The 24387-nt window shown below is 37.7% G+C and overlaps 3 protein-coding genes across 3 annotated transcripts; 1 reads left to right on the top strand and 2 right to left on the bottom strand.

The window, feature by feature from the left end:
• Positions 1 to 15140: 15140 nt before the first annotated feature.
• On the bottom strand, positions 15141 to 15398 carry LAESUDRAFT_647728 (uncharacterized protein; the record flags this gene model as incomplete). The annotated part of the gene is made up of 1 exon (XM_040904071.1): positions 15141 to 15398. The coding sequence occupies one exon, from the start codon at positions 15396 to 15398 to the stop codon at positions 15141 to 15143; it is 258 nt and encodes an 85-aa protein (XP_040766782.1).
• A 4008-nt stretch (positions 15399 to 19406) lies between these two features.
• On the top strand, positions 19407 to 19933 carry LAESUDRAFT_723343 (uncharacterized protein). The gene is made up of 3 exons (XM_040908398.1): positions 19407 to 19520; positions 19598 to 19756; positions 19814 to 19933. Exons 2-3 carry the CDS (start codon positions 19702 to 19704, stop codon positions 19909 to 19911), a joined length of 153 nt encoding a protein of 50 aa, XP_040766781.1. The 5' UTR covers positions 19407 to 19520; positions 19598 to 19701; the 3' UTR covers positions 19912 to 19933.
• Positions 19934 to 22770: 2837 nt separating this feature from the next.
• Positions 22771 to 23001, bottom strand: LAESUDRAFT_648245 (uncharacterized protein; the record flags this gene model as incomplete). The annotated part of the gene is made up of 1 exon (XM_040904098.1): positions 22771 to 23001. A coding segment is annotated over one exon (231 nt), but the record flags the coding sequence as incomplete, so codon positions are not given.
• Between the last annotated feature and the right edge of the window lie 1386 nt (positions 23002 to 24387).

Raw genomic sequence — 24387 nt, 5'->3', positions numbered from 1 at the left:
TTATGCACAGCTTTAACAATGCATTTCTACAATAACACTCAGTGCTGCTGTGGCTGAACTGTAAAACCTTAGCAGGCTTGGACATTGTTGACACTTTGATACCTAAACATGCATTATAGAGTATACTGCATGCTCATGCTTAACTTTGTAATGCTATTCTCATTTCATCTAGACAAGCAGAATAGGTAAGACAATCTGAGTCTTCAGCCACCATGGTAAAATGTTAAAAATTCTGATCCATATCTCAACTTTTTATAATGTTTGACCACATGGATAATACATAGTACATGACATATCTTCATGCCCTGCAATGAGAACAACATGCAGATTATTTTCTGGCTCAAAAAAGCGAAGATTTGAGGCTACAGGATGTCAGCCATCTAAATTCCCACACTTTAAGTTGTCACAATGCGCAAATAAGACCATATTATGATGTTTGTCGTTAATGCAACTAGCTAGTTGCCCGAATGATAGATGTCATAGCTTGGCATTGTGCACACAATACTTTGAGCTAATCTCAATTCCATTCCTCTAAAATTGAAAGATCTTCTTCCTGAGGTTCTGGAGCCTCAGAACATCATGCTTTTAGGCCAAAAAATGTTATTTTTGCTGATGCACATAGAGCGCTGGGTTTGAATCGGAGTTTGAATCTGAAAGGTGGCTGATCCAAATAAGTGCAAATATTCATGGCCAATCAAAGTACTGTATCTGTGGTCAATATTCATCAAATCAATTGAATTCTTCCGAAACACTTCAAACATTTGCATTTTATCACGTTCCACTGTATCTAATCTGGCCAACAATATACTATCATCTGAATAATGTATGATTTAGCATTTTCTGAAGTTATGACACTTTTTATTCCTTGTTTAACTAATGTAAGTTTTTAGCCACCTTAATTTTCACTGTTGCCCTTCTATCTTCAGATTGGCTGCTGCTATGCTCACGAATAATATAGCACTAGAAAGCCATGCTTTTCAGCTTTCAAATGAGTATCTTTTAATTAGATATTCATGCTTTGTTTTGAAGATATGTGCAATTCTATCAGGCTCACTCATTTATACACTTTTGTCACTAACAATCCAAAGCCTTCAAACCTAAAAACCATAGTACTTGATTAATCAACCCTTTGTCCTAAGCACTGCCTGAAGACATTAATGTAAACTTTTGATCAAACTTTGATGCACAAACCTGTCAATACCCTTTCATTTCTTTTTTAACTGCTTTTACAATTCTGTAATTTCTTTGAGTGGCCTCTCATATCTTGCTAATATGTTTTTGAGATGAGTTCAAAGATGATATATGAAATTAAGTTTTGAAGATTGATCAGGCCATGTCATAGTCTTAAGAGTATTCTCTTTAAGTCATCTTCATGTCTGTTTAAAGTTACACTTGAAATTATTATCTCCTTTACACCTTTGTTGTAATGCTTCAAGCCATTCTGAAGCTCAGTTTTCAGAATGGTAACATAAAGGTCAGAGTCATCTTGTTATCAGTTTTACAGGTATACAGCCTCACATCATGAGTGATCTGTCATCATCTTCATAATACAGCAAATTTGAATCTGTATTCAGCCAGACAATGTCTAGCCATGCTATGTTCAATATTTCAAAGTACCATTTGTATATATAGTGCATCAGAGTTTGATCAAAAGCATACATACTATACAATATACTCAATGAACATGTTGAGTGTGATTATATTTATCAATAGCAGACTTTTAGCTTAATGAATAGTTATGAGGGCTACAGAACCTGTAAGTATGTCAGCCACTCAGGATTTGAAAACCAAGTCTAAGATAATGAAAATCTCTTCTGAGGCCACTCTGAATATTTTAATACAGCTTAAAATGGCAGATATCTTGAAGTATCTTGCTATGATCATCTACACTGCCATATTTGCAGCATTGATCACTAGCCATAAGCTTGTAATGTTTCTTGTGGAGTTTAATAAAAGCAAGAATATCTTCTAAAACTGCTACCTTTGCCTCATGATTCTTTTCCTTCTCTTTCAATTGATGAATAGCAATGTAATACTGGTCAGGATTAAGATCTGTACATAGGCTGACAATGAGATCAAATGTGAATGTGTGACCATGAAGTGGCACTGTGTCATGATATGATGATCATGATAGCAGCAGATAAGCTGCATCCTCACATAAACCATCCTATGTGATCAGCATAGTGATGTCCAATGCCTTCGATTGCATCCTGCCAGCCATGGCATACAGCCATCATAAACACTATCAAGGTTCATGACATCCTGGAAGTGTAGATTGAATGCTCAGAAAGGAAATTAAGGGCTGTAAATAGCTGAATGGTGGATCCAACCAAGTTTCAGATAATGAAAAGCTCTTCTACATATTACACATTGCAAACCCTGCAGCATTCACTAGGTGAAGCAATCAATAATTTGAGGTGAGAGATGGTAAAAATATTAAAGGAAAAGTTCAAATCTTTTAAGCATCTTCACTGTCAATTTGTGATAAAAGTATTTAAAATATTTTCAACATCTTTTATTGTGAAAGATGATGAAAAGATTGAAAGAAGATTGGATGAGATATTAATAATCAACTCTTCAATCATTTTATAATCTTTCATACAAAACTATGATAAAAGGTTTTAAAATCTTTTTTCACTCTTTTTTGATCAAAGATGATGAAAATATTGTGACTATGTCACTCCCTTGTTTTCATATACTAAGCTAATACTACAATATGAAGGTTAATACTCAGATTCACATGTTCGCACTATACTAGTACTATAATCGGAAGAGTAATACTGAGATTCTAATGTTAGCAGTATGCTAATACTAAGATTTGAATGCTAGTACTACATATGCTAGTATTAAGGTCTGAAGGTTAGTACTATGCTAGTACTATGCTAGTATTAAGCTAGTGCTAAGATCTGAATGCTGCTACTATGCTAGTATCAAGCTAGTACTAAGGTCTGCAGATTAGTACTAAGGTTTGAAGGTTAGTATTATGCTAGCAATATATATATATACTAAGCTAATACTAACTTAGTACTAAGGTCGGAATGCTAGTGCTATGCTAGTACTATGCTAGTATCAAGCTAGTGTTAAGATCTGAATGCCAGTACTTTGCTAGTACTAAGCTAGTACTAAGGTTTAAATGTTAGTACTAAGGTCTAAACATTCATACTATGCTAGTACTAAGGCTTCAAAAAGTAGCGCTATGCTAGTACCAAGCTGGTACTATAGTCTGAAGATTAGTGCTACTAGCATATGCTAGTATTATGCTAGTGCTAAGATGTAGAGATCAATACTATGCTAGTACTAAGGCTTTATGAGATAGTACTAACATCTGGACCTAAGTATTAACCTTTTTATATTCTAATATTAGCTTAGTGTAGAATGATAATAATGTGACATGGTCACAATATGTGCATAATCTTTGATAAGAAAAGAATGAAAAAGATTTTCAAACCTTTTATCATAACTTTGTCTAAACAATTGTGAAATGATCAAAAAAATGATTGCTTATATGTCATTCAATTTTTTTCAATCTTTTCATCATCATTAACAAGAAACGATGTTAATAGTATTTTGAATCCTTTTATCACAAATTGACAGTAAAGATGCTGAAAATATTTGAACTTTTTCTTCAATATCTTTATCATCTTGCACCTCAAATGATTGATTGTTTCACCCAGTGATACTAAATCAAGGAAGAATGTCACCTTGAATGAATGATGAGGGTCAGAAATGAAGTTAATCTTCACATGAAGTTTCTTATCAATTTTATGTGGTTAGCTAAGTCCTTTTATGTGCATTAAAAGAAATAACAATTTTTCGGACTATAAGCATGATGTTTTGCAGCCACAAAGCCTCAGGAGGAGACATTTTGATTTTAGATGAACTAAATTGAGATCAGCTCAAAGTATTGTACAAATAATGCCAAGCTATGACATTTGCTATCTGTGCAACTAGCTAGTTGCACAAATGACAAAATGTCATAATTTAGTATTATTCACACATTGTGACAATCTAAAGTGTGAGTATTTGGGTGGCCAACATCTGCACAGATTCTGTGGCCTCAAATCTTCACTTTTTTGAGCCAGAAAATGGACTGTATGTTGTTCTGACTGCAGAGCATCAAGATGGAATTAACTATGTATTATTGATATGTTCAAACATTTAGAAAGGTCAAAATATGAACCAGAATTTCTAACAATTCATCATGGTGGCTGAAGACTCAGACTGCCTCACCTATTTATGATTTTTGAGGTACAAAGAAAGAGCTTGTACATGACTGAGCACTTAGGGCATCTATGCAGCATTTTTTTGGTTCCTGTGGGATACTTAAACAAAGTGTGGGACAGTGAACCATTACAAAGTGGTTTCATTTTCTGCCCCTGTCCTGAGGTTAGGAGAGGGCCATTCCTTCAAACATTTCTTATTGGGTAACATTTTCTTCTTACTCAAATTTGTTATCTTTTTTAATGAGCATACAAGCCAGAGTTTGAACCTGCACGACATGGCTGATTCAAACAGATGCAAGTATTCAGAGCCAATCACAGCACTGAATTTGCTAGGGTTAATGTCATAAGAGCTGATAACTTCAAAGCCATTCAAACCACTGTATTAAATGTCTTGTCAGTGATCCGAACCATGGCATTTACCATTTTGTGATGTAGAGTGAATGGTTTAACATTTTCTGAACTTATTATAGTCTTTGCTTGAGAAATGAGAACAGATCTTTACATTTTATTGCTTTACACTTCAAGTCCTTCATCCTCAGCATACGGAAACAAGAGCTACTGGTGCAATTGAAGTTTCTCCAACATGATGTATATGTAAGGTAAGAACATTAACAATATTGTATGTGGAAAACATAATCATGAGGCTATCACAACTACAGCAATAAGGCATATGTGTGATAAAGAACATTATAGTGAGAAGTTCTCACTATGCATATTTAGCTTAGAGAAGGCTTTCTGCTAATAATGCTTCATATTTCAGATATAATTTCTGATATCTTATTGATGTTATCATCTGAAGAGCCCAGATTTATTTTCACTCATCTTATAGTATCCACAGTTACCTGCTTGCAAAAAACCCTATTTACACCTATATATATGTATATAAACAATAGTGTCAGCTATTGTTCAAGCATTCTCATGTCACAGAATGAAACAATTAATTTCAAGACAAAAATAATAAAAATATTCAAAAAAAAGTTTCAATCTTTTTAGCCTCTTCACTATCATATTGAGATAAAAGGATGCAAAATATTATGAGCATCTTTCATGTTAAAGATGATGAAAAGATCAAAAAAAGATTGAATAACATATTAGCAATCAGTTTTCAGTCTTTTTACAATCTTTTAAATAAAAATTATGATAAAAAAGTTTTAAAACCTTTTATTGTTATTTTTATTAAAAGAGGTTAAACATATTGTTATAATGACATATTACTATCATTTCATACAAAGCCAGTACTAAAATATGAAGGTCAATACTTTGATTTAAATGTCAGCACTGATATTTGAATCTTAGCACTATCATAGCACTAACATTTAAATCTTAGCACTGTCATAGCACTAACATTTAAATCTGAGTACTAGCTTGATATTATCATAGTGCTAACCTTTTAGATCTTAATACTAGCAAGGCACAAGTGAAGATGATTAAAATATTGGAGCATTTCTTCAATATCTTTGTCACCTTTTTCCTTAAATTATCAACTGCTTCATCCAATGTATGCTTGTTTTAGCTGTAAAATATTAGCTGCAAAGTGCTGAGCAGATAAAAGCTGTGATCTTGACCCTAATATATATATGATCTCAGTTGTGTCACAGATTTTCACGTTTTCAATCTGCACATGACCAAGACATCACATGACACCAGCACCAGGCTGTCCAAAAAGGAACGAACTGGTACCTGAAGTACTGACAGTCCTAGGTGCTCTGGAGGTTCAGGTCTAGTCACGTGACATATCACGTGATATTCATACATGTGACAAGTGGTGCAGGTATTAGGTAAGCCTAACTTATACAGTAATATCATCTCACCTAGAAGCAATGGTCAGACTCCAGAAGAATCCTACGTGAAAGACACACACCACCGAAGATATGTCCTTAAGGAGATATTAGTTCACATATACAAGGTAGATAGATGTCACACCACCGGTGATGTAGCCATTACAGGCAATACCATTCTCATGATCTTACTAAGTAGTTCAGAGATTCGGCATGCATGACACACGTAGTCTGACAGGTAGTGATAACCAATCAGACAATATCCATTAGCTAGCAGTTCTGGGGTATCAGGGTATCAAGGGTCTCTCCGCTCATGTATATAAGCCAGAGCTCTGAGATGCATAAGTCTCCCAGACTTATTCTCATTTTTGCTACACCTATACACACAGTGTTATCAGTGCCCACTTGCAAGGCACTGCTTTACCTTGATCATCTTTGTGCCCATCCACACTTCGACTAACCAGTAGTAAGTGTCTGATAATAAGGTCATAGGCTTAGTCAGCGCTCTGCATCCTAAGTTTGTGATAAGTTGAATGATGATGACAAAGGTTAAAATTAAGACAGGGAAGCAAATGTGCCTTCAATAATTCATCGAATCATACTTTGCTTAGTGGACACTCATGATTGATAGATCCTTCAGACTTATAAGATGAAGGATATCAATATTTTTCTACAAGCTTTCAAAATCATGGACACACAAATTATATTCAGCATCTTTTATTTCACAGATACTGTCTATATGACATTGCTATGAATGATCACTGTGAAGCAATCAATAACACTAGGTAAAACAATCAATAATTTGAGGTGAAAAATGATAAAGATATTAAAGAAAAAGTTCAAATCTTTTCAGCATTTTTGCTGTCAATTTGTGATAAAAGAATTTAAAATATTATCAACATCTTCTGTTTTTAAAGATGATGAAAAATTGAAAGGAGATTGAATGACATATTAGCAATCATTTGTCAATCATGTTACAATCTTTTAGACAAAGTTGTGATAGAATGTTTCAAAAAACATTTTTATTCTTTTTTTATCAAAGATGATGAACATATTGTGATCATGTCACATCATTATCATTCTACACTAAGCCAATATTAGGACATAAAGGTTAATACTCAGATTCAGATGTTAGTACTATCTTTTAAAGTCTTAGACATAGTATTGATCTTCAGATTTTAGCACTAGCTTAGTACTGACCTCCAAACCTTAGTATCTTAGTACTAATATTTGAGCCTTAGTACTAGTTTAGTGCTGGCATATATAGTATTAAATTTCAGACCTTGGTACTAACTTTCAAACATCAGCACTTACCTTCACACCTTAGTACTAACATTTGAATCTTAGCATTAGCATATGCTAAGATTAGAATCTTAGTATTACCTTTCTGGTTATAGTACTAGTATAGTGCTAATATATAAACCTAAATTTAACCTTCATACTAAATGATGACAAGAGTGTGATATGATCACAATATTTTATTATTTGTAATTAAAAATGAAAAACAAAACTTTTTACATAAAAGATTGTAAAATGATTGAAAAAGTGATTATTAATATTTCAGTCAATTTTCATTCAACCTTTTTATCATCTTTTGCAATTAAAGATATTTTAAATTTTTATCACAAACTGACAGCAAAGATGCTGAAAAGATTTGAACTTTTTCTTCAATATCTTAACCATCTTTGACATTAAATTATTGATTGCTTCACCCAGTGACAAGGCCACTAGCCATGAGTTCAACCAATGAAATATGTGAAACACAGTCAGATATAGATGTGATCCACTCATCGATCACATTAGTTTCTTCACATTCCTTATTCATTTATATACTAGCAGGGTTTTGACACTGCACATCTTCACACCATGTCTAACAAAATTCAGATGCCTTCAAACTCTATTGCTCATACTTTCTCTTTACACAGCCTTTGTACAAACTCTGCTTTAAATCAGAGATACAAAATCCTGTTCCATTTGAGCTATTATCTGAAATCATTGAGAAGGATAAAAATACTCTGCCTCCCTGGCTTGAGACCATATGAGACCAGCCTCATCAAGAATCTTACATTTTCAAAGGAGCTATCCTTTACTCTTTCTAAAACATGCACTGCCACAGCTGTCTAAAGTAGGAAAAGGATGAATTGAGGCACTTTTTTCTGATGAAAGCATTGCATCGTAAAACTTTGAGACTCTGAAACAGGCTTTTTTGAATTGGCATGTATTCTAACATGGGCAACAACTAAGAAAATTGTGTGTCATTGGTCATCTCTGTATGCAGTAATTATATTGATTGACGAATTGCCTTAATAGCTTCTTGCATTGAAGAAGTACTACCTTAATATGTTCCATAGCATCTTGAACCTGAATTGTAATCAAAACATTGCTGTCAGTGAGTATTTTATTATGATTTGTTTTACAGCTGTTGACCCTTTTAAATATCACCAACTTGACTCAAAGTGTATGATAAATTCAACACTGCCTGATTTATGTTATTAACAGTGCTGGACTGACTGATTGAAGAGTTTGAATGTCACTCTGCTTGTTCACCAGAATTGCACCATATATACTTTCAATTTGTGAGCTATCATCTATCTTTTGTAATTGACAAGCCACCAACATCTGAGCATTTACACAGGCCTATGAAGAAAAACTTGGGTAAGAGGGCCATTTCTGGCAGGAACAATTCCTGAGGTCCTGAGATTTACTGATACTTTTATGAGTTTGTTGTAATATTTGTTGAACCTACATGCAGCTGCTGTTGAAGAGAAAAATGATGATGTTCAGATGGACATAATTGTTACCTCTAGGCCAATAACAGGTTCATGTTGATCACAAACTCAGAATGCAGATAACTGTCAATTTTTGCACAACCATCATTATATAATCATTTTTAATAATTTACAACTTTAATAATTTTTATCATCACTCTCATACTCCCATGACTACAATCATCTTCAACAACATTTTTTATAACTTTAACAATTTTTATCATTACTTTATTTGAATCATTTTTTAGAAAATTCATTTTACTATTGCTTTATTTGTACAATATTAATTGTTATCATTACTTCATTTGAGTTATTGTTTCAACAGCAAGTTTGTACCATCACTCTTATACAACTCTGACTATAGTTATCTTTTACAACAGTTGTTTTTACAACTTTAACAATTTTTATCATCACCTTATTTGAATTATTTTAAATCTTGAAACTTTTTATCTTCACTTTTTCAACAGCAAATTTTTATCATTGCTCTTATACAACCATGAGTACATAATCATCTTTAATACCAGTGATTTTAACAACTTCAACAATTTTTATCATCACTTTATTTGAATAACTTTTACAACACTGAAAACTTTTTACATTCATGTTTTCAACAGTAAGTTTTACCATCAGTGTTATACAACTATGACTATATTATTATCTTTAACAACAGTTGCTTGCACAATTTTTACAATTTTTATCATCACTTTATTGGAATTATTTTTACAACTTTCAAAACCCTTTTATCATCACTTTTTCAACAGCAAATGTTTACCATCACTGTTATTCAACCATGATTATAATTACCTTTAACAACAGAAAAGTTTTAAAAGAACTCCAACACTTTTTATCATGACTCACATATTACGATGACTATTATGTTGAAGACAATGGTCAACTGACTACATCATTTATATCTTCTGACTTTCAGCATGTCAATCTGAATGCAGCACAAAATGACTGTAGAGCAGTACAGTTGAGGATGTCTAAGCTCAGGTGACTGAAAGCTTATGGGCACAGCAGAATAATGATCTCTGTAAGCTACTTGCAATCAATGGTTGAAGGTATCTAGCAGCTAAAATGTTTCTCAAGCCTGTTCAAAAGCTTGCTGACCCCCAATGTCAATGCTGCCACTGATAGATGGACGATGACACTTCCTTGGCTGTCATTTTTGCCAGACAGTAGATAAGGACAATGAAGATTTGTTAGCAGCCTCATGTATGAAAGAGGTGAAGTATGAGGCAGCAGCATTAGGGCTTGAGATTTTGGCCTAGGTCTTATTATTGATTCAATGGACCAGTTCTTCCATGACTCAACTCCAGCACCGTTATCTATAATTAGCACTGATTTTTCTTATCTGACTTTGATTCAATTGACCCCTTCATTGTTGATGCAGCATGCATCGATCACTCCCTCAAAAGTGATAAGTGATATAAATGCTACACCTGGGCCTTCAAAATCACTCACCATTCATATTTCAAGGTCTCACCATTCATATTTCAAGATCATTCATTCGAGATCACTCACCATTCATATTCCAAGGTGATCAGCCAATGAGTGAAAGCTGATAATTTCACTGCCTCCCCCTGTCTACATGCAGAAAACATTTAAATGGGCCACAGTTTGGCCTCTCACTGAGGAGGAAAGAGAAGCATCATTCTCAATGGAGGTATACTGATTGAACTTCTATAATGACTTTTACTCTTATCACTATAAGTATTTTCATCCTCATGGTTGCTTGCATGCCAATGCATTTCTTGTGCAGTGACATTGATCTGCTACAGCCTCAAAAGATGCTATATTCCAGGTCCCTATCTTAATGAGGTGGCCATTGTATGGTCTGAATGCCTCGATGGACCAGTTCCTCCATGACCCATGCATGCCGATGCATCCCTCATGCCGTGACACTGACTTCCCAGATTCCTATCATAAAGTCAGGATGCAGGAGGTTCTATAGATGATTTTGACCTAGGTCTTACTTGGATAAGAGGGCCATTTCTGGCTGGAATGATTCCTGAGGTTATGATGTTCTTTATAATGAACTTTAATAAGTTTATCATGATATTCACCACATTGATTGAGGGGAACATATTGTTATCTTCATTGAAATATCAGTCTCTATAGCAGAAATCAAGGATGGCATGATTGTTCGAGAAGCAGCTATGTTTAGAGTAACATTATTTTATGGCAAAGAAGACAGTTGAAAGGCAATGGTGTGTAGCAGACTGTATTTTCATTATTGAAGGTTAGGTTAAGCAGAGTTTAAAGTAGATTGCTACAAAGTCAAATCTGCTATGTGCTTTGTTGAGGAAAGTAATGGTGTGCCATCCTCACAGGGTATTCTGATGTTGAAGCATTATCTGTAACAATTCCATCATTGTACTGTGTCTGACCATTCATGTCAACAATCATTGCAGTAAAATGAAACTCACCAAAGTAAATAATACCACACAAGTAATATGTTATGCCTTGTTCTTCAATGCATATAGCAGAATTTAGCTGAATTTGCTTCTGATTTGTTATAAATGCACAGAAGTTAGGGATGTTGACAAAGACATATCTTCTGATCAGTCTTCTTTGCAGCTTTGGCATGCAAAGAGAGTCTTTTTTAAGCCATTCTGAAATCTTTCTACTTTTTGAAGAACCTAACTTAACAGAGGACTTTCTTCAAAGTGATAAACTGCAGTCCTATAAATAAATGGAAGCATGTTCTGCATTCACAACTACATTGCAGTGGTGACAATGAAGGTGGATGATAACATTGGAGGATGAAGACTGAAACATAGCAAAATACAGGCTGTAGATATCTGCTTCATCTTTTTTAGTGATGGAAAATGCTGCAAAGTCTGTAATGTGTAATATATAGAAGAGCTTTACATTATCTGAAACATGGGTGAGGCCATCAGTCACATCTCTAAAGGGCTCTGATACCCTTCCTGGGCATTGTAACCCATCCTCTAGAATGTCATGAACCTTGGCAAAACTGCAAGATATCAAACTGCATTGAAATATTCAGAGTGACCTCAGAAGAGCTTTCCATTATAATGACATATACCTCTAACACTGATGGCAAGATGAATCTTACCTTATGTTAGCATTTTGAGAAACGAGCTTTAAAATGGCTTGAAGCATTGCAGCAAAAGTGAAGGAGATGGTGTTTCAGCAAGATAATAATCTCAAGCTTGACTTAGCTGACTTAGAGAAAATGTTATTCAGACAATGATATGGCATTGTCAATTCTCAGAGCTCAATTTTATAGATCATCTTTGAAGGTATCTCATAAAATGATTAGCAAGGCATGAGGAGCCACTTAGGGAGATTACAGAATTGTGAAAGCAATTGAAAAAGAAATAAAAGAGTATTGGCAGGTTTGTGCATCAGATTTTGATCCACAACATGCATGAATGGGTTAAGGCAGTGTTTAAGGCAAAGGGCTGATTATCCAACTACTAGAGTTTGTTAGTGACAAAAGTGTATAAATGAGTTCACCTGATAAAGTTGCATATATCTTCAGAACAGATCATCAAAATTCAGCCAACAGATACTCACTTGAAAGCTGAGAAGTATGGCTTTTGATTACTCATTTATCTGTGGATATAGCTACAGGCAATCTGAAGGTAGAAGAAAAACAGTCAAAATCACGAAAATATGTGTGTAGCTTTGTTAATCACTGTATATTATATTTGGGCTGTGTTAATCATAAACAGCAGATGGTCTAGTGGATAGAATGGTTGGTACTATCAGAGACATAAGTGTTCTGGAAGTCTGAAGTTCAATTCCCAATTTGTGCAGTTTTATGTGTTTTTAATTCCCGCTACGACAGTAGTGGGTCTTGTCGATTTGAAGCTCACAAGGCTCTCTGCGAAAATTAGCGATCGGCGGCACACGTCTGCCCTGAAGTGATCGCTCCACCAATTATCTCATGATGACCTCCTTGGCTCCTACCGTATTTTTCGTGTGCTCATCTCTGTTCACTCATGTCGCGAATCGCTGTGCACGGATTCTATGCTGGGATTCCAGCATCTATCCTTGTCGATGCTTCTCGGGAACGCTCGTGCATATGCGTTCAATAATTTCAACGTCACTCCTTTCAAGTGTGCACGCTACCACCACATGGATACGACCGACTGAACGCGCTCACTCCACTATAATGCTCCTTGCCTTTCTCATTTTCTCTCTATGCATACCGTTACTGTTCATCTTCGTTTCTTTTCTCTCTAACGTATATACTCACCCTAACCGTTTAATTCCTCTTCTCGTAATCTGTATGTTCCTTGTTCTTTCTAATCTGCATGCTCCTCTCGCCTTACATTACTGTTCTTTGTAATCACTCCTTCTAATTATCTCCTTCTCCTCGTGTAATACTACTTGTTTTCCACCACCACTTCACCTGCGAGCGAACTCACCGCACTTCCAAAATCGTTCCTTCCTGTTAAGCGCCCGCACTGGCTAAATAACCGCGCTCGTCGTAGCGGGCGCTGCCGGCACCGGCCCTATCACCTTATTTTAAAAAAGCGCAACTCCCATTGTTTACAAACAATGACAAACTATGACATGTGCATTGATGCAACTAGGTAGTTGCACCAATGCACACATCATAATTTGGTGTTATTTGCACATTGTGGCACCTTAAAGCGTGAGAATTTGAGTGGCTGACATCTTCATACATTCTGTGACCTCAAATCTTCGCTTTTTTGAGCCAGAAAATGGTCTGCATGCAGCTCCGATTGCAGAGCATCAATGTGTAATCTATCATGTATTATTGGTATGTTCAAAAGTTGAAAAAATTCGAAATATGGATCACTATACTGTGGTGATGGAAAACCTCAATTGCATCAATAGCTCTTGTTTTAATATGCTCAGAATGAAGGAATTGAAGTGAAATGCAGTGGAATGTGAAGATTCATTGCTTGTTTCTCAAGGGAGACTATAATGAGTCTGGAAAATGTTAAATCAGTCATTGTTTGTGTCACTGTACTGAAATACATAACAAAATAATGAATACTGTGGTTTGAACCACTTTGAAGCCATTGAATGCCTTGGTTTGAATCGCTTTCAAGCCATTCAATGCCTTGGTTTGAAATCACCATGAAGCCATTGGATACAATGGTTTGAACCACTTTGAAGCCATTGAATGCCTTGGTTTGAAATTGCCTTGAAGTCATTGAATACAATGGTTTGAACGGGCTTTGAAGCCATTGAATGCCTTGGCTTGAATCACTTTCAAACCATTGAATGCCTTGGTTTGAAATCGCCTTGAAGTCATTGAATACAATGGTTTGAACGGGCTTTAAAGCCATTGAATGCCTTGATTTGAATCACTTTCAAGCCATTGAATACAATGGTTTGAACGGCTTTAAATCCATCAGCCCTTAAGGCATTAACCCTAGCAAACTCAGTGCTGTGATTGGCTCTGAATATTTGCACCTGTTTAGAGCAGCCATGTCATGCGTGTTCAAACTCCGATTTGTGTACCCTTTACAAAAGATAACAAATCTGAGTAAGAACAAAATGTAACACAGTAAGAAAGTTTTAAAGGAAGGGCCCTCTCCTAACCTCAGAACAGGGGCAGAAAATGAAACCACTTTGTAATGGTCCACTCTTCCACGCATTGCTTAAGTGGCTCACAGGAACGAAAAAATGTCACATAGATGCCCTTAGTGCTTAGTGTCACACAAACTCCCCTTCGTATCTCAGGAATTGTAAAAGTGAAACATTGTGATTATTCATTCAATGATAATATAAGATGGATGCATGATTGTAGAAAATTTTGAATGCAGTGATAATAAAAGTTTCATATTGTCAATGATGATTATAGTCATGGTTGTGTGAGAGTGATGGTAAATAATTGCTTTTGAAAAAGTTAAGATGAAAAATTTTGAAAGGTGCAAGTATTTTTTTAAAGATAATACAATTATATATGCATAATTATATAGATTCTCAAATGAAGTGAAAATAAAATGGTTTAAGCTTTTCTTTTAGCTTTTGTTGAACTGTAATCATACTTGCATGTTTCCTTATTGGAGATGATTACAATCATAGTTACATGACAGTAACGATAAAAGTTGTAAGGTGTTTTGAAAATTATATGTTGTCAAAGATGATTGTCACAGTCACATTAGTGATCATAAAAAGTTATAAGGGCTTTTTTAATAATGTTTGTCAAAGATACTTACAACTACAGTTTGAGCAGTATACACATTGCTGGAGTGATTGACTCATGGTGCATAGATGTGTGCAAGAAAGTGATATGAGGTCAAATGGGTATTCAGATCAGACAATGAAGATGAGCAAATGGAAATTATATTACTAGTTGAGAAGGTCTTAGTAGTAAACTTCAGACCAGCACAATGAAGGTGAGACATTCAGAAAAGTTAAGTGTAGATTGCCACAGAGCTAACTCTACCACACGCTTTGCTGAGGAGAGTAGGATGCGCCATCTTGAGAGGATCTTCTAATGTTGAAGTATTACTGGTGACAATTCCATCATTGTACCATGTCTGACCATTTGTATCAATAATCCTTGCAGTGAAATGAAAGCCACCAAAATAAATAATACCACACAAGCAAAATCTTGTGCCTTCTTCACCGATGTACACCGTGGGATCTAGCTGAAGTTGCTTACCATTCATTATGAATGCCATGAAGTTTGGGGTATTGACAAAGACATACGTTCTCATCAGTCTTGTGTGGCAGGTTTGGCATGACAACTGAGTCTTTCTGAGAAAAAGAGCTTGCAGCCACTCTGATAGCTTTTTTTATTTATTTTTAGGAACCTAACTTAGCAGAGAATTCTCTCCAGATGGGCAAACTGCAATCCTATAGATAAATGGAAGTGTCTTCTGTATTCACATCAACATTGCAGTGGAGGCAGTAAAGATGGACAGTAACATTAGAGAATGAAGACTCAAACATAGCAGAACACAAACTGTAGATGTCCATGCCTTCTTTTTCCATGGTGGGAAATGTCACGGAGTGTGCGATCTGCAATTTTGCATGGATAGCATCTCTTGCATGTTCCATAGAATGTTTACCGGTAAGTACCTTTGTAAAGACATTAGTGAACTTGTGGAGAAAGTCATTCTGGTTCTTGATGATATTATTCCATTGCTGTGAACAATCTGTGAACACCTTGAGCAGTATGGAGAAAAAGCTATCATATGCACAACTGTAGTTGTTCTCATCCCATATAAAACTAACAGGGCTTGAGTATAATGAAAGGGGTGAAGCAGTCCTCATGTTTTTGTCATCGAGGCCTGTTTCATCGCTGACATGCATGCACTTTTTTTTTCACCCTGGTTATTGCTAACAGTGAGCAAAGCTTTTGTTCCTTTAGCAGGCAGATACCTATACATGGGTTTAATTTTGTTCAGTTTATCCTGTGCTAGTGAGGTTTGTTTTGCATCATCACTACATCTAGTTGGTTTACTGACAATTTGCCAGGGACTGTCAGGCTCTGGGTCATTCAGTGGGTATGGGTCTTTGTTAGACCACTTAAGAGACCTGTGCATTGTTTTGGGGATGTACTGGGTCCCTTTTCATGATCTATAGGATACTATGAGAGGATTTCTAGTTACACCTTGAACTATGTCTGGCAACTTCTTATTATATCGAAGGTTTGTGATCTTGTCCAGAAGTTCAAGGTCTCTAGATTCTTGCCTGAGTAAACTGGAGATGCCTCCCATCAGTTTATGGTCATCAAAGCCTTGAACAATTATGGTCCCTTCGTATATCGATCCTCTAGAAAGGCATGTGTATATGGACTGGTGAGACCTGCAGTTTTGGAGATCATACACGTTGTCAGGCCTGGTGTGACCCTGAGAGGTGAAGTCGGTCATTGCAAAATTAGGTATGACTGCCACCTGATCTCTTACAATAGTGACCATCTGATCATTTGGCATGATGCAAGTGATTTTCATGGGCTGATGACTTATGGAGACCACATTTTCTGGTAGCCCATCCAATTTGATAGGTGTAGAAGGAGAGGTTAGCTGAACAAAGAGTGTGTCCAGGGCCAGCTTATTATCCTCCAGAGGTCTTGCCTTCCACCCAGCCACTACACCCTCTGCACCATTGGTCATGCAACACTCTGTAGCCTCATTGGTCTTAATCATGACTGGCATGCTGAGCATAGGGTTAATTTACCAGGATGGTTATCAGTGCAATCGTGGAGGAGATTCCACAAAACCCATTGAGTCTCAGAATCTATCACGTTAGTTGACCTCTGTGGATTTACAGTGGCATGTTTTGTTTTTCTCCTCTTTTTCTCTGCATCTGATCTCCACTTATCTTGAGAATAAAATGTAATCAGTTGTTGTTCTGTCTCTCTGACAAAGCAGGCACAGCCGAGCTCATTTATTTTGTCTCTGTAAGCATTCCAGGCTGTGATGATCGAGACATTTCTGAATCTCAGTTGATTCAACTTTGGCTTATCTGCAGCATGATCTGCTATACATCTTTTCAGATGCTGTATGTCTGCCTGGATGCAGGAGGTTTTCCAAAGCCTTTCGCATTGTCAGGAGTTTGCTGCTTTTACCTCATATTCTCTCTCAAAATTACCATGGTGGTGAACTGATGCCAAAGTGCCTTGTCTATGGATGATTCTTGTTCATAATGACTGCTGGTGGTGTGCAGTACTGATCTTACTTTATGAGAGTACAATGAATGTCCTGACCCCACAGGGGGAAGCTCTGCAAAGTCTCCTGAAAAAATCATGTTTATTCCTCTGAATGGTTTTTCCTCATTTTTTACCACTGAGCACATCCTTGAACATATTTTGTACAAGTTGTGACAGTCCACCATTGACACCTCATCTAAAAAAATATACTCGACACACTGAAGACATGCTCTCACTTGAAGAAGGCTGGTAGCTGATTCTGAAGTACACTTGCTCATTCCTAGTATAGAGTGGTACAGTGACCCACAAAACTGTTGATAAGATTGCTTACTTCAACTTGTATGATAAATATCTCCTCAACCACTGGGTCAAATAAATGTCATAAAAGCTCATTTGAAAGCTTATTAGCATGGCTTTACAATGCAATTTTGTTTATATTTTTAGCATATGTGGATCTCAAGATATTTGATACTCTTTGAGGGTCACTCTTATCAACAGTTTTGTGATGCACGCACAAGTTCTCAGAATATTGTGATTCTTGATGTGTTGACAGGGTTCCTTGTGATAATATTGATTGGATGATCATGTTTCAACATGAAAAATGTACAAACAGCCATACACAACTCTTCACACTCAACCAACATCATGCCAAAAGCTGTTGCTACTGAAACTGTCAACCATGTCATCGCTTTGCTTCAGAATGGCAAATTTGTTCGAGAAATTGAAGCTTTGACTGGGCTACACTTTTCTATCATCAGTAAACTGTGCTCCACACACTGCCCCACCATTCCTAAGGCCAAAGGAGGGCATCCTTCCCTTCTAACTACTGCCAATCTTCACTATGCTACTTGACTCATTGGGACTGGCAAGGCTACCACATCTCCTGCTGTGGCCAGAGCTCTTGCAGATGTTACTGAGAGGGTTGTCAATGCAGATACAGTGTGAAGAGGGTTGAAGAAGGCAGGAATGAAGGCTGTAGTGAAGCAAAAAAGGCCTTTACTCTCTGCAAGGCATCAGAAGGAGAGGATGGACTTCGCTTTGGCTCACCAGTATTGAACTGTAGAGGACTGGAGAAGGGTGGTATGGTCAGATGAGACAAAGATTAACAGGATGGGGTCAGATGGAAGGAAATGGGTGTGGAAGAAGCCAGGGGAGAGCCTCAGTGATAGGTTGGTGGAAGGGACTCAGAAGTTTGGAGGTGGATTCTTGATGATGTGGGGCTGTATGGGCAGGATGGATGCAGACCTTTATGTCAGCATTCTGGAGGATGAGCTGCAAAATAGCCTGGAGGATTGGGGCAAAATGTGGAGGATGTGGTGTTCCAGCAAGACAATGACCTCAAGCACACCAGCAAGAAGGTCAAGAATTGGTTCAAAGACCATGATTTCAACACCATGCTATGGCCCTCTCAATCCCCAGATCTCAATCCCATAGAGAATTTGTGCGGTCACCTTAAAAAGAAGCTTGCAGAGTATCAGGAACCACCAAAGGGAATTACTGAGTTGTGGAAAAGGGTAGAGAAGGAATGGGAGGCTATTGGGAAGGAAGTGTGTCAGAATCTGATTAAGAGTATGCCAAGGAGGATGAATGCAGTTGTGAAGGCAAAGGGAGGCTATACCAAGTACTGAAAGTATGAGTTTTGTAGAACCTGAATATGTGCCACAAAACTGGTGATAAGAGTGGCCCTCAAAGAGTATCAAATATCTTGGGATCAACATAGGCTAAAAATATAAACAAAGCAGCATTGGAAAGTTCACTGCAACATATAATGTTCATACAAATTGCTGCGCTTTTCTTGTGCTTTTGCTGTATTGCTAGGCGATTTTCTCGGTGGAGGTGAGCATCATTTTTTGCATCTCCTCTGATGGGTTGTTGACGACGTTGCTGCAGAGGATTGCTTTTGAATGCATTCATCACATTTATCCTTGGTGCAATCACTGAGGCTATCGATATTGTTGGTGCGTGTTCGCACTGCTCGACTTCATTCATTTCAGCCATCAGCGACGCTTCCTATCAGTCAGTCTTATATTAACTGAGGAGCTGGAGGCTTTTGTTGTTGTGCTAGGATCTCATTCGATGCTTGCTCTGCATTATGGTGCTTTATATTGGTGCGAGGTGAAAAGGACCAGTTTCACGTCTGGTTGGGATGAACAAATTCGATCTGTTGCTGTCGATGTTTCGTTACCTTTTCTCGTCGCTCGTCTTCCTTTTCGCACATTTCAGGAGTTAACGTGTATACACAACGTCGACGTTGAACGAGGACAACGTTCATTGGATGGGCTGTGTAGTGCGTGGAAAGCTCATCGATGTTCGTTGTCATGCCCTCCTACACTTCTGTCTTCGACTTTCCTTGCGATGGGCCTCACCACATTGGTGTGACTTTTGCTGAATCGTCTGTATCTGAATGGCTGCTCGAATGATTCTCTTTAGTTAATCAATCATGCCCTCTTACGATGTCACCAATTCACCTTGTCGGTGATGGAGCTGCCTCAGGCAGCAACGATTCTTCTGCGATCGTGGGTGTTTGAACCTTTTTTTTGATACCACTCGATGCATTCATCAGATGACACTGCCGTGTCTTGGCATATGGGTAATGCACTCTGTTGCAATGACTGTACTGTGACGATCAAAGAGCCCGTTGTCTTTGCTGGCACCTGTGATAGGATGGCAGTCTTATACCATGACGTAATTCAGATTAGCTAGACATACACACATCCACCTGTGATTCTCACTTACCTATGACTGCCTCCTGTGTAATGGAACATTTGAACACCCACCTGTTATTTAGAACCGGCACTGACACACCAACAATTCTGAAGTATACTTGCTCATTCCTAGTATAGAGTGGTATGTTGAGCTGACAATCAAAGCAGCAGCAGATTCAGTCAGGGCCATACAGAGAAATCGGTAACCCTCTTTTTGTTCGTTGAAGAAGTGAATCAATGCCTTTATGACCTGTGATTTACCTGTTCCTGCCATCTCACTGAGGTACATCTTTAACTGTTCTCCACTGGGATCTGTGGCATGATTGGCAACAATTCTGAATGCATGTTCCTGTTTTTTTGTTTAGATTGAAGAGGCTGCTAGTATTGTCGATGAGCTTTTGGTCTTTTTGCTCTTTTGCCTTGGAACCTTTCTCCAGATAATATATATCAATCACTTTGACCACATCTACATATTTTTCTACTGCAGCTCCAGTTGCCTTGTCAACAACATTGTTTGCAACTGCTTGATCAGTCAGAGACTGTATGATTTTTTGCTTTCGGTCAGCAAGAAGTGATTATCACCCTGAAGCCATGTGTCCCTTTCCATCAAAAAATGCAGTAGATGGTAAATGCACTTCCACAGCATCACAGCCTTCAGGAAGATGGTCCATCCATTCAGAATGTGCATGATATTTTCTGTGTGCATCATGTGTGAAGTGCAATTGAGCTTTAGTTCCCAAGTTATCTGACTCAGAAACATTGCCTAGAACATCATAGTCTGCCGGTCTGCCGTAATCTCATCAGCATTATCATATATTCGGTAACCATCATCGAGTGCCTCCATATCATCATTGTTCATGCCAAATGGCATACCTTCAAATTTTGCGCTCGCTTTTCTTAACTTTGCAAAATTGTCTCTGTCATCGTTACACTCATATCTGATGTGCATATAGTCCATGACCTGTCTCTGTCTGTCTATAAAATGATGCTGCTCAAATGCCTTATTCCACAACATCATACGATCAGGTTTAAGGTCTTGTCCTGACCTCTAGGGCTTGAATAAGGTTAGCATGGTCATGCAGTACTCTCTCGATTGCTGCTATCTCTATGAGGCAGTGCACCACCAATGAAATTGGGAATCATGCTCTCATCCTTAGGCAGCAACCTTACTTTCTTAGATGGATATTGAGGGTGAGCATGTAAAAAGCATGCAGGTTCGAGTTGACGGTCAGCAATATGTGCCTTCTCATCTGCCTGAAATGTTTTTGCATTATGACAGGTGAGCAGCAGCTCATCATCACCGTCACTCTGTTCTTTACAACCTTCTTCTTCATCGGAGTAGATTACCTCAGAAAAGCTTTCTTCATTCTCTTCCTTTTCAAGCACAAGCTCATCTTCACTTTCTTCATCTCTCACACTGCAAACTGATGTTCTGTGCAAAGATGATCTGAGAAGAAGTTCATCCTCTTCATTTTCAGGCTCTAGGCATCGTTGTTCATCATCGATGAACAGTCGCATAGACTTTGGGGACGAGTCATGATCAGAAGCATCATTTGCAAACTTCTGTGACTCTTTCTTTGCTCGCTGTGTTCAATCGTACAGGCACATTCCATTAAAGATAGAAAATCTATATATGTAATCATCTACGGCAGAGAGTGGTACAAACTTGCCTTAAGTTTGACTCAATATAACTTTTTTCGGAGCCTCTGGATCGGTGAATATTTTTGCTTCAACAGTTAGATTCTCATCCTGCCAGGCTGTACGTACTTCTCTCATGAAACTTTTTCACATGCATACATTAAAAGAGTAGTTCGTATAGTGATCTTCATGCTTCAAGAGATACAAATAGGCCATCAGTCCGCTGATCTCCTCACCAGCCGTCAAAGCATTAACAATTTTTGTCAACAACATGTGGCCTTTCTGTATTCTGTCCGTGTTTCCAGTTATAAGGGTCTCACTTCTATCGAATACCTTGCGGACCATCTCAAACATTATATGCAATTTCAGAGGGGTATTCATGATGTAGTCAGTTACATTAGCGATAACTGATTTGATCGCAGTTCCTAACATGAGACTTGTAACGTCCGTGTTACATCAAAGAAGATACGTAACAACTGGAGTGAGTGTGTTAAATCACGCTTCACCCTTCTTCATATCGAGAGCTCCTGTTTCAGGATCGACTGTAGTTTCTGTATAAGTTGTTCAAGAGAAATGGGCCTTGAGGTCCCATACTTGTTATCCTTGCATCTGTGAAGACATTGATGATGATTTGAAAGATAAATGAGCTTATCCACCTCAAGAGACTGTTTGTTCCACCACTTTTTCCAGGTGGTGCACTTTTGACAGTGGTGGCAGTTTTTTTCTGTACATTGAACAGGCACGGGTCTGGGCAGGGGAACATGTCCTTCCTTTGCATTCAACTTATCGATGTGCTGGTGAATGTCCTCCATTGTTCTGTTCTGAAATTCCCCTACATGTACACTCTCAAGGTATTCTACTATCTCTCTCTAAAAACTGGAGTTGTGATGAAGAATTCTTTCTTAGATCTGCTGAGGACTTAAACAGTTCTTAATTCATATCATCATATGCATATGCAACATTAGGCATCCTTGCTGTTCAACTGTTCCACACCCAGATAAGATGTCAGTGCCTATATTTCATTTCGCATTCACTTTCAGTTTGTCAAAGATCCTTGCACTTTGGCTGCAAGTCATTGATAATTTTGAACATTTTGAAACACTCCTTCTCTTCATCACTTTCAGGCTTTACGCGACCATTTGTGAGTTGAGTTATCAGACTTTCCAAAGTGGCCAAAGGCAAGTTGACGATTCTGTTTGCAATCTCATGAAAATTTTGTTTTTTGATGAGCAAAAACCCAGTGGTGGTCGCATTTTTAATCTGTTTATGGTTAAAGTGACGAGAGAAAATTAAGGTTCCAGTTGGAAACACTTATCATGATACATAAGCAACTGTTGCTTTCTTTTGGACTCGGACACCCATTTTGATCCACGATCATTGTTTAGGCCTCCCAAGCCATATGAAAATAGCCAGGAAACATGAGGATACAGTTGAGGGTTATGATATAAGCTTTGAGAATTTTGTTCTTGACCAACACCCAGAACCTTGCTCTTTTCGAACTGACAAATAGCCTTTGTCCTTATTGATTAATAATCATCATTTAAGAGGTTGACGTAGGCATCCCTGGTGAGACCGTGAATGGTGAATGGACAGAGACCTTCCGTGATACCTTCATCCGGATCCACATGGTTTACCGCAGTAGCTTCTGGAGCCTTGTTCATATATCCATCATGATAGTCTACGATCACAGAAGGAACATTCGCTGGGTAGGCATCAAGATTCTCATAGGAGATGTTCAAGTCTGCGTAATCTTCGTGGTTTAGCTTTAACCACTCCAACGCTTCAGCAACCTTGTTATGCCTTACTAAAAATGGTGTCCTGACAAATTCTTTACCCGTAGGTTTGCAAGTCTGATATATATGAATGCGAGGACTTCATCAAGCTCTTCCTGGCTAGAAGGCAAGCTTCACTAAATCTTGAGCATTGGCACAAAATGGCATATGACATTGGCACATACCTTGATCTGAATTATGCAGTAATTGTGCTTGACCCTTGATATAAGCATTTTCTCACATCAGGTTAGATCTCGCAATTGAGAAGGGATCTCTCCAATCCAAAGGCCATTAACTAGCGCATCCGTCGTGAGTCAAGATCACGTAGATATTTTGCACAAATGTGATCACAAGTTGATAGAATGACTGGTCTTTTCAGCTCCACTATTGGATCTTGGATACTTCCTCGCTCCTTTCTGGTCATCGCTTATGTAGTGGGCATTAGTATTCGAAGGTCTACGTCACAATCTGACAGTTTGGAGAGAGTTGAAGTGAGATGCACACCGCACAAGCAGATTTCAAGAATTTGTCCTTGTTGATGTCTTCACAAAAGCCATTGATTGTTTGAGCGAACAGATCTTCTGCTGGAGGAGATGAAGGAAAACTGACCATCTTTGTCTTCTTCGTCTTGAGTCGAGTTTTTTGAGACCGTTCCGTGCTTGTTAATGTGATCTTAGATGTAAATATCGAAAAGAGTTTGGGACATGACGCGCAGCTGTGATCCAGGAGCAGAGCGCGTACTTGTTTTCTCGATGATTTACTTCGTAAGACATAGATCTAATGAGCGGAACATACAGAGATCAATGACTCTTTGGACAGCTTTGATGCCAACACAGATAATGAGACATATGCGTAGATAGTACTATCATCTTCAGAACAATCTGAAGGA

The sequence above is a fragment of the Laetiporus sulphureus genome (assembly GCF_001632365.1).
Source record: "Laetiporus sulphureus 93-53 unplaced genomic scaffold LAESUscaffold_9, whole genome shotgun sequence".
Classification (NCBI taxonomy): Eukaryota; Fungi; Basidiomycota; class Agaricomycetes; order Polyporales; family Laetiporaceae; genus Laetiporus; species Laetiporus sulphureus.
Note: the sequence above shows the minus strand (reverse complement) of the source record. Positions and strands in the feature narration are given on the sequence as shown.